The following is a 15,161-nucleotide window of genomic DNA, read 5'->3' on the forward strand; positions in this document are numbered from 1 at the left end:
CCGCCGTTTGGCTACTGTGAATAATGCTGGTTTGAACACGAGAGTACAAGTATCTCTTAAGAGTCTGCTTTCCGTTTGTTTGAGTGTGTGCCCGGCAGTGCAATTGCTGGATCAAATGGTAATCCTGCATTTAATTTTTTGAGGACGTGCTGTACTGTTCCCCATGGTGGCTGCAACCATTTTGCATTCTTGCCGGCAGAGCACAAGGATTCCAATTTCCGCACACTCTCACCAACACTTGTTACTTCTCTTCTTTTTTAAAAATAGTAGCCATGCTAATGGGGGTGAGGAGGCATCTTATTATGGCAGAGACATATTCTTCCAAAAGTTGTAACTCTGCTTTCCGTGCTGACCTTTAGCCCATGGGCAACTCATTTTTGTGGAGGTGCAGAACAGGGACAGGCTGCTCAGGTGGCTCAGCCGTAAAGAACCCACCTGTTGATGCAGGAGACACATGAGACACGGGTTCGATGCCTGGGTGGGGGAGATCCCCTGGAGGAGGCCATGGCAAGCCACTCCAGTGTTCTTGCCTGGAGAACCCTGTGGACAATCCTGAGGACCCACTGACTGCACACACCCCTGCAGTGTATGCCATGGCCCCCCAGGACACCAGCCTCTCTGGGTTCTGGGGTCTGTTGGTCTCTCCTAGGGTGTCGTCTTACTTTTTTGTGATCACAGCAATGGACGCTGCTCCATTCTATTCCCGTGGTTGTGCCAGGATGCTTTTCCAAAGACAGCCATCCCAAGTCCTGGTCCTGGATGGAGGCTTGTCCCCCCAGCCCCTCTGCCCACCACGTGACACTTCCCTGTCCCTCCCCAGGGCCTCCAGGTAAAGCATCAGCGTCAGAAAAGGCCTTCCAGCCTCGCCTTCATCCCTGCCTGCAACTTCCTGGCTTTGTGGACTTTGCTGCCTTTTCTCAAACCTGCCAGATTGTCCTTGCTGCCCAGGCTCCGCACACGTCATTTTTTCCCATCCCCTACCTACCGCCTGAGCTCCCAGGCCTTCATGATACACCTCCTCCAGGCAGTCCTCCTTGATCTCCCACCTTGGGCTTCCTGCCTCCCAGGCTTTCAGTGCTGGTTGTTGGTTTCTTTTTCTGCCACTTACCTGATGGCTTTGTGAGGGTGGGGCTAGGCCTTCCCTGTGCCTCGTAAGGCCTCACACAGGGGGGCTCACTGAGGGTCTGGAGAGTGGGGGTACGTGGTTCACCCTCGCACACTCTCACACACACCTGCCCTGCGTTTCTGGCTGAGCGAGGGGCTGCTCAGTTTCCTGGCCTTTGCACAGGTTCCTCCCCCTGCCCTGACACCCCTCCCTCTACCCACCTGGCTCTGCCTCAGCCTGAGGCCTCCCTGAGCCAGCGGGGTCCTAGCACAGCGTGATGGCGAGTGTCCACCTGCCATCTTCACAGTGCCCGGTCTGGGGTGAGCAAACACCCCATAGGGCTGGTCTCCGGAGAAGTGGCCAAGTGCAGGGGGATCGAAAGTGTGTGTCCCCAGGACGCTACCTAACCTCTCCCAGCTCCACTCTCCTCCCGGAGAACTGGGCGCAACTGCAACTCGGTCCACTGTGCTATACTCCGAACAGCCAACCCCGCTCCTGGGACCCACGGCTTGTGTGTCTGAGTGTGGGCATGTGGCTTGTGTGTGTCTGAGTGTGCCAATGAGAGGAGCGTGTGCAGGTCTGGGCCAGGGTGCAATGAGGAGGCTGGCCCGGAGGGTCTCAGAGCCCTTTACTCTGGCCATTGGGATCCCCTTCCCAGGCGCAGGTCCTAGGCAGGGCCCCCTTGTTCAAAGGGCCCCACACTGGACTCAAGGCTCTGTGGTCACTGCTTTGAAGTTCTTTTTATTTTTTAAATTGAAGTGTAGATGACTTACAATGCCGTGTTAGTTTCGGGTATATAGCAAAGTGATGCAGTGACTCGTATACATCAATGAATATATATGTGTCTATGTGTATTTCAGACTCTTCTCCATTATAGTATAGTACAAGATATTGAATGTAGTTCCCTGATTTTTACAGTAGGTCCTTATTGTTCACCTATTCTGTACATAGTAGTATGTATCTGTTGATCCCAAACTCTTAATTTACCCCTCCTCCCCCTTCCCCTGTGGTAACCATAAGTTTGTTTTCTATGTCATTTCTGTTTTGTAAATAAGTGATACCCACAATGAGTATCACCCCGCACCAGTCAGATGGCCATCATCAAAATGTTTACAAATAATAAATGCTGGAGAAGGTGTGGAGAAAAGGGAACCCTCCCACAGTATTGGCGGGGATGTAAATTGGTACAGCCACCGTGGAGAGCAGTACAGTGATTCCTCAAAAAACTAAAAATAGAACTATCATACAATCTAGCAATTCCACTCCTGGGTGCATATCTGGGAAAATATCATAATTCAAAAAGACGCATGCACCCCAGTGTTCATTGCAGCACTATTTACAACGGCCAAAACATGGAAGCAACCCAGATATCCATTGACAAAGTGGATAAAGAAGCTGTGATATGTATACAGACATATACACACATATACCCAGTGGAGTATTACTCAGCCTTTAAAAAGAATGAAATCATGTCATTTGCAGCAAGCTGGATGGACCTAGAGATGATCATACTAACTGAGGTAAGTCAGACAAAGACAGATATCATATGACATCACTTACAAATGAAATCTAGAAAAAGATACAAGCTGACATTCTTAAGTCATTTTTGTCTTTGCATTGCATTAAAGACTCTGATGCTGGGAGGGATTGGGGGCAGGAGGAGAAGGAGACGACAGAGGATGAGATGGCTTGATGGCATCACTGACTCGATGGACGTGGGTCTCAGTGAACTCTGGGAGCTGGTGATGGACAGGGAGGCCTGGCGTGCTGCGATTCATGGGGTCGCAAAGAGTCGGACACGACTGAGCAACTGATCTGATCTGATCTGATCTGATAGTCGACTTACAATGTTTCAGGTGCACAGTAAGGTGATTCAGTTATACCTATGCGCATATATTATTTTTGAAATTATTTTCCATTATAGGTTATTCAAGATATTGACTGTCAGTGAAACTGGAAGGGACTGGGAAGCGTGGGCGAGCAGAGGAAATGGTAATAGTGCTGCCCTGCTCCTTGCCGCCGAGTTCCCATGCAGCATTCGTGATGCAGGGGGCGGAGGATGGCAGGGGCCGCAGCACCCGGGGGCAGAGTCGCGCTCAGAGCAAGGAGGATGCCGGTACGTGTGTTCGGAAGCTGTCCGCTTGCCCTGAAAACAATGGCCTGGAGGGGAGTGGGCGATCGGGCACCCACAGCTCCATTCCCCGCCACCCTGCCTTCCTCAGCAGCAGCCTGTCCTTCAAACACGGGCACGAAGCGAGATGCAAACAGCTGAGTCAGTTTTGCGCAGTATTTCCACTGAGCGGGCGAGGATGAAACACAGGTGCAGGTCTGAGCTACGAAATACGAATTGTGTAATTTTAGTGACTGTGTGTTGTGGATTAAATGCTCTTATGAAAGTGAAAGAGGGCTTCCTAGGTGGCTCAGGTGGTAAAGAATCTGCCTGCAAAGCAAGAGACCCAGGTTCAATCCCTAGGTTAGGAAAATCCCTTGGAGGAGGAAATGGCAACTCACTCCAGGATTCTTGCCTAGGAAATCCTGTGAACAGAGGAGCCTGGTGGGCTACAGTCCATGGGGTCCCAAAGAGCTGCAGATAACTCAGCCACTAACACACATGTGAAAGTGAAAGAGGGCTTCCCTGGTGGCTCAGATGGTAAAGAATCTGCCTGCAAAGAAGGAGGCCTGGGTTTGATCCCTACAATGGGACGATCCCCTGGAGAAGGGTATTTCAGTGCTTGTGTGTTACGAATTAAACGCTCTGATGGGTACCCGAGTGCTAGGTCACTTCGGTTGTGTTTGACTCTTCTGTGACCTTATAGACCGTAGCCCGCCAGACTCCTCTGTCTGTGGGATTCTCCAGGCAAGAATACTGGAGTGGGTTACCATGTCCTCCTCCAGGGGGTCTTCCCAGCCGAGGGATCAAACCTGTGTCTCTTATGTCTCCTGCATTGGCAGGTAGGTTCTTTACCACCTGTGAAACCCCAAGTGCTCTGATACTTGCATTTAAAACTGGAAAAATGAATGGTAAACATGCTTAAAATTTGAAAAGGCCAACTTCATCCGTCAGCTTGACAGGGCTGTGGTGCGTCCAGTCATTTGGCCAAACGTGATTCCAGGTGAGTCTGTGGGGTGCTTCTGGATGAGGGGCACAGTGGAATCTGAATGGACTGAGAAAAGCAGATTGCTCTCCCAGTGTGGGCGAGCCATGTCAGATCAGCTGGGGGCTCGACCAGGACATAAGGGATGGAGGGAGGGAGAATCCACTCGCTCTGCCTGACTGTCCTGGGGCCGGAACATCCATCTTCTGCCTTCAGAATCCTCACACTCACACCAGGACTTACTCCATCAGCTCTCCTGGGTCTTGAGCCTTCGGATTTGGACTAGAACTTTAACATATGACTGGCTCTCCTGGTCTCTGGTTTGCCCGTGGTAAATTGTGGACTTCTCAGTCTCCATGATCACATAAGCCAATTCCTTATAGTTAAATCTCTCTCCCTCTCTCCCCTTGGCTTTATTTCCCTGGAGAACCCAGATAGCACACAATTCAAATAGCTAATTTTTCTTTACTGATAATGACATTAAGTAACAAATAAACACCACACGGTGAGGTGCCAGGGAAGAAAGGAAACAGCCTGTTATTTTGTGCCTTAACTCCGGGAGACAGTGAAGGACAGGGAAGCAGAGAGTCGGACACGACTGAGCGACGGAACAACAGCTGGCACGGAGCTTTCTGCGTTTTGAACAAAGGGTTCCGCATTTTCCTTTTGCTCTGGGCCCTGCAGATGACCCAGCTGGCGGAACTGCTGGTCCTTTCTTCCTTGGCTGCAGGTTGCCAGGTGCGTGGGGAATCTGGGAGCCCCTGTCTGGTCACAGAGTCCCAGCTGGCTGTGGAAGGTGGAACTCCAGGTCTCAGAGACCACAGTCTCACCAACAGTCCTTTGAGCTCTGAGTCTGCCCCTGACTGGCCCAGAGAGATTGCATTATTGTCAGCATCACTGTCACCACCTCCCTCCCCCAAGTAAATTTTTTAAAGTTTTTTTTAAAGAAATATTATTGCTATTACTATTTTTAAAGATTAACTCACTTATTTTACTTTTGGCTGCACTGGGTCCTTCTGGCCGCACGCAGGCTTTCTGTAGCTGTGGTGAGCGAGGGCTGCCCTTCATTGCGGTATGGGGGCTTCTCACTGCAGGGGGTTCTCTTGTGGAACAAGGGCCCTAGGGAGCTTGGGCTCCAGTAGTTGCAGCCCACAGGCTTCAGTCCTTGTGGCACATGGGCTTAGCAGCTCCATGGCATGTGGGATCTTCCCAGACCAGGGATTGAACCCGTGTCCCCTGCATTGGCAGGCAGACCAACAGGGAAGTCCTAAAAATGATTATTTGGCTGCATCGCGCCACATACAGGATCTTAGAACCCACACCCTCTGCATCGGGGCCATGAAGTTTTAACCAGTGGACCACTGAGGAAGTCCCAGGACTGTCAAATTTAGAAAAACAAACAACCCAGGATGTCCAGTTAAATTTGAACTTCAGATAAACAATGAACAATATTTTTAGTATAAGTATATCCATGCATTATTTGGTACATACTTTTACTAAAACATTATTTGTTGTTTACCTGAAATTCAAATTAACTGATGTCCTTTATTCAGCAACCCCATTCCCTTTCTCCCTTTCAAATGTTTGTTTTCTCAGCACCACCCCACACCAAACCCTCCCAGCATCCCCACCTCCCACCCCTGGGTCTGGTCCAGGACTCCCCGTCTCCACCCAGAACTCCTCTCTGCCCTGACCGCTGGGTTTCTCCTCACTACAGCCACTGTTTTTGCTGTTTTAAACCCTATTTTTCTGTCATAAGAGCAATACATGTTCACTACAGAAAAATCACAGGCTCCAGACAAGTAACAAGAAGAAAGTAAGAAAACACTCATAATCTCGCCCACACAGAGACAGCTACTGTGAATTCCTCGGGGGAGATTTTTCCAGAGCTGCATGTGTGTGTTTCTCTGCAGATATTTTAAAAAAAGAGCCCAATTCAGACCCACTGTCCTACGAGAGCTTCGTGTTCCTGTCGCCGCAGAGGGAAGAAACAGTCTGCGTGGGGAGGGTCAAGGTCCTGGATCACTTAGCCACCGAGAGAGGGACTCTGTGTAGTCTGATGTTAGACCCCAGGGTCAGGGAGGCCGGTGGTCAAAGCTGCTTTCTAGTCCACGGCCCTGTCTCTCATGTCTAGGGCCGCTATCACCAAGTACCGAAGACCGAAGGCTTTAAACAGCAGGAATCTCTGCTCCTGACAGTTCTGAAGGCTGTCAGTCTGAGACGAAGGTTACCAGCTGAGCTGGTTTCTCCTGAGGCCTCTCTTCTTGGCTTTATGATGGATGTCTTCTTTCTCCATCCTCACGTGGTCGTCCCTCCGGGCGTGTCTGTGTCCCGACCTCCTCTTCTCATAAGGACACCCGTCAGATCAGAAGAGGGCCCACCCCAATGACCCCGTACTAACTTGAGTCAGTGTAAGTCGCTCAGTCATGTCTGACTCTTTGCAGCCCCATGGACTGTAGCCCACCAGGCTCCTCTGTCCATGGGATTCTCCAGGCAAGAATACTGGAGCAGGTTGCCATTTTCTTCTCCAGAGGATCTTCCCGACCCAGGGATTGAACCCAGGTCTCCTATGTTGCAGGTGGATTCTTTACAGTTTGAGCCACCAGGGAAGCCCATACTCACTTATATCTTTAAAGATCCTGTCTTCAAATAAGGTCACATTCTGAGGGACTAGGGCCAGGACTTGAGCACATGACTTTTGGCAGTCGACACAATTCAGCCCATAACACACCGGGCCAACCTGCTTCAACCATGCCAAGTCTCAATCTCTTCATCACTGAAATGGGGCTAATGATTGAACAAGCCCTGAGCCTGTGCTCTAGAGCCTGGGAACCGTAACTACCGAAGCCTGAGTTCCCTAGAACACGTGCTCTGCAACAAGAGAACCCACCACAGTGAGAAGCGTAGCCCCTGCAAGTAGCGAGTAGCCCTGCTCTCTGCAACTAGAGAAAAGCCACAGGGCAACGAAGACCCAGCATCACCAAATAAATAAATAAATATTCTTTTTTAAAGAGGGAGATGAGGATGACCAGATCAAATAATTCCGATGAAGCCCTTAGCCCAGTGCCTGGCCCCTAGATCAAACACACAGATGTCACTTCTCCCTGTGGTACGTGTGGGTAGTCCCACCTCTGGGAAGGTCACTTCTTTGCAGGACCACTTCTCAACAGGAGGCCATGGACCTGTTGGTACTTACCTAGCCCTTTGCCCAACAGTTTATTTCTGTCCGGTAAATACCAGGAGGTATTGTGTTCTGAACACAATTTGCACTTTTTAGGCCTCCGTGGCTTTGCACTGGAAGTACCCTCCAAGGATGTCCTTCCTTCCTCGTCTTCCTGGAGGAGGCATTTGTGTCTTCAAAGGAGTAAATAAGACCCTCTACAACTCTTATCATGCCCCACCTCCCCTGCTTAGGGCTAAACCGTGTGCTAAGCTGACACAGACCTTGAAAATACTAATGATGAGGAGGCTGGTGATGGTTAGATGACTGTCTCCTTCCCCTCCTCCCCTCTCATCTGAGCATTCCTTGAAGGCTGAGATGAGTTCCTTCTGGGGGTGGGAGGGGGGCACTCAGACATCCGGACGGTGCCTGGCACAAGTTACTCCGCAGGCAGAGACCTGCTCAGACTAGACGGATGGCCAGGCCGAGGATGCCAGGATAGGAAATGGCATGGGAAATGTGTGGGGGCGGGTGGGGGTGATCACCGAACACGCCGCGGCGTGATCCCTATGATAGCCTGATGGAGACTAGAGCTGAAGATGTGCTCAGGTAGGGCTGTCAGCAGGTGAAGTGGGGCCTGGAAGGAGGCTCACAAAACAGTCCACAGGGGCGGTCCCGAGGAGGAGGAGGGCCTGGGATGCTCAGGGGTGGTTGTCAAACCTTCCCAAACATTGTAGATCCCCCTGGAGAGCCGCATTTCACACCAGCCACATTGCACGTGTGTGTCTACATACACACACACACACACACACGCGCACAAAGGTTTCAGGAAGCCACAGTTAACTTAGATGACGTGAACATTGGTATTTACATTGCATGTCTTCCATTTCAGTTCTTCAAGATGCCTGACTTGATCTGGTAAGTTGATTTCATGAGCCGCCACTGGGATCTGAAATGCGGTTTGAGACCGCTTGCTCTAAGCAAGCCTGACACTTTGTGCTGTATGTTCCCCTGTATTTAAAATTTAATATTGAAGATACATTTATGTCTTTTCTTCATAGTTTTCGGTTCAAAATAAGGAAGAGAGAGAGAGCACTGGGAAAATACAAAACAATAAAATTAAATAGGTTTTCGGGAAGGCAGTTTAGCAAAATGTGGCACAACAGACACAGACACGGGTGTGTCTAGCAATTTCACTTTAAGAAATATGCTCATGGGGCAGAGGGGAGTAAAGCCCTGAGCACCTCGTGAAGAATGTTTATAAAATGAAACAACACCCCTGACCTGGGGCACCCATGGAGCCATCCTTGGCCTGAGGTCACCCAATACTCAGTTACTGACGTCGAAAGGGGCAGGGATCCTGGAGAGAGAGGTGCCAGGGAGTCAACAGTTAATGCCAGCCTATAAAAGGATAAGCCTTCGCTGGTTTTACAAGGGTGGGTGAATGGGAGAGGCAAGTTAGAAAGTGCACACACCGGGAGGTTACATAGGGTTGACTCTCGGGACTTCTCTGTGTTTTTGGCAATGAGCGTGCGTTCTTTTTGTAAGAACGGGAGATTTTAAAGGAAATGGGAGAAAAGAAAGGAACAAGAAAAGGAGGGAAAGGGAAGAGCGAGAAGGAAACGGAAAGATGAGGGGGAGGAAGAGAGACAGGGAGGCTAGAGAAGAGAAAGGAGGAAGGGGTGGATGCTGGGGCGCCCAGGAGAGGCGAGCGCGCCAGGCCGCGCGGGCCGAGGCAGGAGCCGCAGGTCCCAGTGCCGCGCACTCGGGATTTTGGTGCCAGAAGCCGGAGGAGGCTCGGAGGGGAGCGAGCAGCGCCTCCAACTAGATCCCCAGATAGAGGACTGGGGCCGACAGCGACCCCGGCTCCCAGGGGGGCCCCTGCGGCGGCGCCGCGCCGTCCGGGGTCTCCCTGCGCTTCATTCCGGCCGTGCGCGTCGGAGTTCACCCCGTAACCCCGCAGCTGGCTCAGTATTCTTGGGGGTTTCGGGGTGAGACGAAGAGCTCGGGAGGAGGGGGATGGGAGGATATGCAGAAACACCATCTGTGCCAATTTTTTCTTATTTCTTAAAGGTAGCTTTTTCAATGTAAATACTTTAAAAGCAAAAAAAAAAAAATTCCAGCTCAAGGTGTCAGTTTCAGAAAGTTTCACGGAGGAGCGGCGTGGGGGCTGGGCGCGGGACTGGAGGCAGCGTAGGTGGAGCTGGGGCTCCGTCCTGCCTCCAGCCTGCTTGGACCCTCTGTCCCGCAGACCACCCCCGCCCCCCCGCCCCCGCCCCCGCCGCCCCGTCCCGTCCCGCCCTGCCCTTCCCCGGCTCCCCCTTCACGTGCGCGCGCACTGACACCCAGGCGCTCACAGAAACCGCGCCCCCAACGCCCGCCTCCGCATCCCGGGCCTGGGACTGTCCCGGGTCCCCGGGATGGGGAAGTGCGGCGGCTCGGCTCCCCGGATTCCTGGTCCCCGGGCTCCCGCCTCAGCTCTCCTTTCTCTGTTTCTCCCGCCCCCCACCCACTGTTCTGCTCTAGGCGTCACCAGCACAGGGAGGTGGAGACCAGCTAACCTCGCGCTCCCGGCATCGTCCTCACCTAGCGAGCAACACGCGAGCCGGGGGTGCGTGGGTGGGTGGGGGCAGGGACTGCGAGGGGGCGCCTGGCCCGGAATGCGGGGGGCGCGGGGGCTCTGTGCCAAACGCCAAGACCCCTTCCTCTCCCAGCCCGGGTGCCGGCCACCGCCATCCCTCTCTCGTCTCTCTCGGCTCGGCCACCTCGCTCTCCTCCGCTTCCCAGCACTGAGCGCCTTGGGGTGGTGGTGATGAGGTTTGGCTCGAACTTGGGGAAGCGGAGGAGGGGGTGTTCTGGGCGGGGGGGCGCCCTCCAGCCACCCCCGCCCCGCGGTAGGAGCTGCTGCTGGAGTGATGGCGCTGCAGGCCGCCTCTCCTTCCCCGGTCGCCCCGCCCTCCCCCACCTTGCGCTTTTCCATGGCGATTCCCGGGGGGACCCCCCAGCAGACCGGCGGGGATCGGAGGGGTAGGGGAGACGATTTTGCGGGTTTGAGGAGCGCGCGAGGGAGCAAGGAGGTGCTGGAAGTGGCTTAGGGAGGAGCCAGGTGTGCTGAAGCGCCCGCGGTGGGCGGGAGACCGGCCCAACCTGGTCCAAAGCCCCAGGGCCCTGCCTCGCTCCGTACTCCCCGCCTCCACACCGACGGTCGCCGGGAGAAGTTAGATGGGCGGCTGCAGGGTCAGCTGTCACAGCTTGCGTGCGCGCGCGCAGGCGCGCGCGGCAGCAAGTGCGGGCCTCGCCGCCTACCGCCTCCCTAGGGACCCCGCCGGGCTCCACATCTCCGCTCTTCTCATCACCTTGGGTCCCCCACCCCGGGCCTGTGCGCATCCCGGGCATCGGCACAGACCCCCTTTCCTTCTTCATTCCCCTCCCGCACCCCCGCTGGCGGATGCTCTTTCTCTCCACCCTTCCCCCTAGGGTCACTATGGGGACGCGAGGGAGAGATTTGTGTTTAATTCTTGCCGCTATTCAGAGAGAAGAAAAAAATAAAGGAACCAAAGGCAACCCGAAAGCAATTTACTTCAAGCCTTTATTATTGTAGTGTAAAAGAAGTTTATATACAGGGAACGTTTCCAGCAAAACACTCACTAAATAGCCTTCACATCAGGCCCCCCCCCCACTTCCGGCCCCGCAGTCGGCAGCTCTGTCTGGGAGACCCCTCTTTCGGGGTTCCCAGGCTCTCCCTTCATTTTTCTTCTCCGGACTCCACCACTCGAACCCCGGGTCGCAGGAGCCCCGGCCCCTTCCCTCTGCCCGGGGCGCCGTGAACCCCGCCTCCTAAGCGGTCTTCCTTTGTCCCTAAGCAGTCCCCCAACCTCCCTCTCCCACCCCGTTGATGTGGTTTCCTCATGGAAACCCAGAGCACTTTCCCCTCTTGTCTTAGGTGCTGCTGCGAGCCTCCTGCAAATCAGAACCAGCTCGTGGTCGAGGCCAGTTAGAGACAGCTCTTCATCAGCAGTGGGGCTCGTGAGCACCCAAAATAAGGGGGGGAAATAACCCTGCCCACCCTTCCCCACCTCAAGCATCCTCCCCCAAGGCAGGAACAAGACATAGATACAAAAGCAGCAGGGTATCCCTTCCCCGCGCACGCGCACGCGCGCGCGACAGGTGTGGGTGCCAGGCAACTAAGGCGAGCGGCTCGCGCTGCTGGAACCCAGCTGCGCCCAGGGCGCGCGGGCGCAGCCTAAGTCTCTTTGCGCCGGGCCAGCGCGCCTGCTTAAAGGCACGCTGGCTCTTCTCTTCTGGGGAGGGCGTGTGAGAGCTGTGGCAGGGGGCCTCTGCGAGCACAAGTCCAGGGGCACACAGGCAAGGGCGGCGCTGCCTCCACTCTCAGAAGGGGATTTAGAGCAAGCCAAGCAAGTACAGGCGAGGGACAGTTGAAAGCCGAGTCTGGGGAGGTGGAAGGGAATCTTCAGGTGTTGGCTGAGAGGCAGACTCAGACTGCGATGCATGGCTCAGCTCAGCTGTGTCACTGGGCCCACGCCAAGCCTGTCTGGGAGTTGTTTGCACGTGGGCTTCGAAGGCTCGAAGGCATGGCCCGCCAAGTTCAGTCACGTGTCCATCGGTTGTTTACACTCGACGGGGCTGTGGGCCGTGCAGCTGCTCATCATAGCGCTCCAGCCAGGTGCGCACCTCGGAGACCTGGTAGCCGTCGGGGCCGCGGCCGCCCTGGTACATAATGGTGCCACTCTGGATGATGTAGAGGCGCTCGAAGTAGGCACCGTAGGCCGAGCTGCTGGAGTTGGTCATCGTGTCGAGCACGAGAGCGCATTCTGGAGCCCCTTGCTGCAGTACGCGCGCGGCGCTGACCCGGTCCTCCAGGCTTCGGTGCTGCGGGATGCTGTAGGGAGAGTCTGTGGTGACCCAGCCGTCGGAAGGGTGAGCTTCCTCGATGTAGATGATGAGGAAGTCGACGTCGCGCTGATACTTGGTGACCAGGCGCTGGAAGGCGCTCATGCGCGCCATGAACGGTGGTCAGGTGCAGCTGCCGAAGTTGAGCACCAGCGGACGGTTTCCTCGGGCGTAGTCGAGGATGTGCTGGTTCTGGAAGCCGTCGGGCAGGACCACCTCAGAGTTGGGCGCCGGCCCGCCTTCATGCGCCTGCTTGAAGAAATCCAACTTCTGGCCGTGCCAGACGGCCCTCAGCGACGCCAAGGTGCACAGGCGGTTGTCGTCGGACACGCAGACAGGCGGGTCGTCGGGGGGCACCTCCTCGCCATCGCTGTTGAGCTCCACTTCGATTTCCGGCTGACCCCGGCGTCGACGGCCCAGTAAATGCTTACGGATGCACAGGAAGTCTAGCAGCCAGAGCATGAAGGCCGTGCCCAGGAAGCGCGGGAAGAGCACGAGGCACGAGGCCGTCTGGGAGCAGAGCCTCAGGGAGTGAAGCAGCAGGGAGCGCAGCATGGTGGCGGCGCCCCCCAAAGCCCCCCTACCTTCCCCCACCACCCACCGCGGGGCAGCCTGGCGAGACATCTGGGCTTCGGCTGTTCGGAGAGCTCAATTTATAGCCGAGGCATCAATTGGCGGGAGACTCCACCTCCGGCCGGGGCCCGCCCCCTTGCAACTTGAGCCCGAAGGGATCACCCCGCGGCGCGGCCAGGGCCTTAGAAATCGCCGGCCGAGGGCGAGCACCAGCGGCTGGAAGGCGGGGCGGCCCGGCCCGGGGGCCGGAGGGGCGGGGCTGGGCCCCGAAGCCCGCTCGCCGGGACGGGCGATCAGGACCTCGGTGGCGGCGCGGGTCAGACAGCTGGACCAGGGACCCGGGAGTCCGCGGCGGAGGTCCTCCGGCTAGCGCAGGCACCAAGCTGGCCCCGATCCCGGCGTCCCAGCCCCGACCCGCGCGCGCCCCTCGCCGCGCACCTGAGCGGAGATCCCCGGCGGACAGCCGCGCCGCGCCGGAGCTCCGGTTCGCTTCCCGCGCGCCGCCGCCAACGCCGCCCCCGCCGCTGCTGCTCGTGCGGGGCCGCTGCCCAGGTGCCGCCGGAGCCTGGGTCGGCGGCCGCCGCTTCGCTGGCCCCGGCTCCTGCCCCGCCGGGGACGCTGGCCCGCAAGGAGGCAACTTTGGGCCCCCGCCGCTTGCCGCGTTCGCCCGCGGGCGCCGCTCGCCTCCCGGAGCCCGCCCGCCTCCCGCGCGCGCTCACACTCGCGCCTCGCACACGGCCGCCCCCCGCACCGCCCCGCCACGCACACCGCGCTCGGCGCCCCCCGCCGTCGCCCGAGGCTGCCGCGCGCCGCGCGGGTCACGCCCGCCCCGTCCCATCGCGCCCCGGCTCTGCGCCGCAGCTCTCGGGTCAGCGGCCTCCGGGTCCCGGCGGGGAGGTGCGGAGGGCAGGGCTAGCGGGAGGGTTGGCGACCGGCGCCAGAAACGCGGAGGCCCGGGGAAGGCAGCGCCGTCCTTGCGCCCTAGCCGAGCCGGGAGCGCTCTGGGCGCTGGGCGCGGCGGGCGCGGGGCGGCGGGCGCGGGGCGGCGGCGGCCCCGGGCGGCTCTCCCACTAGGGGTAGCTGTTGCCTGAACGCCGGAGCGCTCCCCTCTCGCCGCTCGCCTCGGCCGGCGCAGCCCCGGCCGCCGGGCGCACCCGTCCCGTGCGTCCCCGGACGTCGCTCTCTGCCCCGGGAACGTCGGGACTGGAGCGCCCGCGCTGAGCCACCTTCACCGACCCAGAGCGCTGCGGCTCGACTCACCACGGAGGCGCTGGGACGCGGGGAAGTGCGTACTCTCAACGGGGAATGTGTGTGGAGGCTTTTAGGGGTGCGGGGTAACTCCCCAACTCCATGGGGGCCCTGGTCGGCTCTGCCGCCGCGTCCGAGATCTGATGACTCGCTGCGCGCGGCGCGGGGTCGGCGACTTGGGGCGGCGGGGCGCAGAGTACCGTGACCTGGGGGGTCCCCGAAGCTGGGAGCCAGGTCGCCTCGCCTCGGGCCTCCTTGACCCCTGGGGCGAGGCCTGAACCGGGTCGAGAGCGATCTTGATGCCGGGGGAGTCCAGCCCGCCTGGGACGCTCTCGCGGTCGTGGGGACTCGTCTGGGGCGGCGGTGGCTGAGCCCGAGTCCGGCGCCGCCACCGCCGGCGTCCCGTGCGCTCGCTACCCGCCTGGGGACCGGCCGCCTAACTTCTTCCCGGGACGGACACAGCGCTCGCATCCCGGGCAGAGGTGGAAGCTCGCTGATCCGGATTCGGCGAGGGCACCGCTCTCGGCGGCGGCGGCGGCGAGGGAACAAGTCTCGGGGAGTCAACCTAGGGCACCAAGCCCCCACCCAGTACCCGGCGGGCCCCAGCGGGCGCGGAGAGAGATGCGCGTTTCAGGCAGAGGTCCTCTCCTCCGGTTTTCGCGACCCTGGCGGGACCCTCTGCCCTGCAAACTCCCACCTGGGACCGCGGCTCCGGCAGGTCAAGATCCCTAGTGGAAGGCAGGTCAGGGGCCTGAAGGTAGACCCTTTTCTCTTTCTCCCAGCCAGGCGATGCCCCTGCGGCCTGGGGCGGCGGCGTTGGGTGCTGCAGAGCCCGGGAACTTCCCACCCAGAGGAAAGGCCGCTTCATCCCGGACCCCGCTGTTCTCCGCGCCCCCGGCACTGCCCATCAGCACCGTGGGTAGGGGTCTTTAGGTGAGTTAGGGGGTTCTCCCTGATCCCAAAACCTGAATGGGGGGCGTCCCCCTTGCCTGCTCCCCCACCCCGCCGCAGAGCATCTCTGAGCTGGCAAATCGGTGGTTCCTTGACTTATCTTTTGCTGGGCCGGGGA

General features: G+C 57.6%; 1 protein-coding gene across 1 annotated transcript; it reads right to left on the reverse strand.

Moving 5' to 3' along the window:
* Positions 1-10,930: 10,930 nt before the first annotated feature.
* DIO3 (iodothyronine deiodinase 3) lies at positions 10,931-13,039 on the reverse strand. Its single transcript, XM_086362936.1, has one exon. It carries the CDS (start codon positions 12,893-12,895, stop codon positions 11,990-11,992), a length of 906 nt encoding a protein of 301 aa, XP_086219062.1. The 5' UTR covers positions 12,896-13,039; the 3' UTR covers positions 10,931-11,989.
* Between the last annotated feature and the right edge of the window lie 2,122 nt (positions 13,040-15,161).

This window comes from Bos grunniens, chromosome 21 (assembly GCF_055505025.1).
Source record: "Bos grunniens cultivar Pamir isolate PY7600 chromosome 21, Bosgru_T2T1.0, whole genome shotgun sequence".
Classification (NCBI taxonomy): Eukaryota; Metazoa; Chordata; class Mammalia; order Artiodactyla; family Bovidae; genus Bos; species Bos grunniens.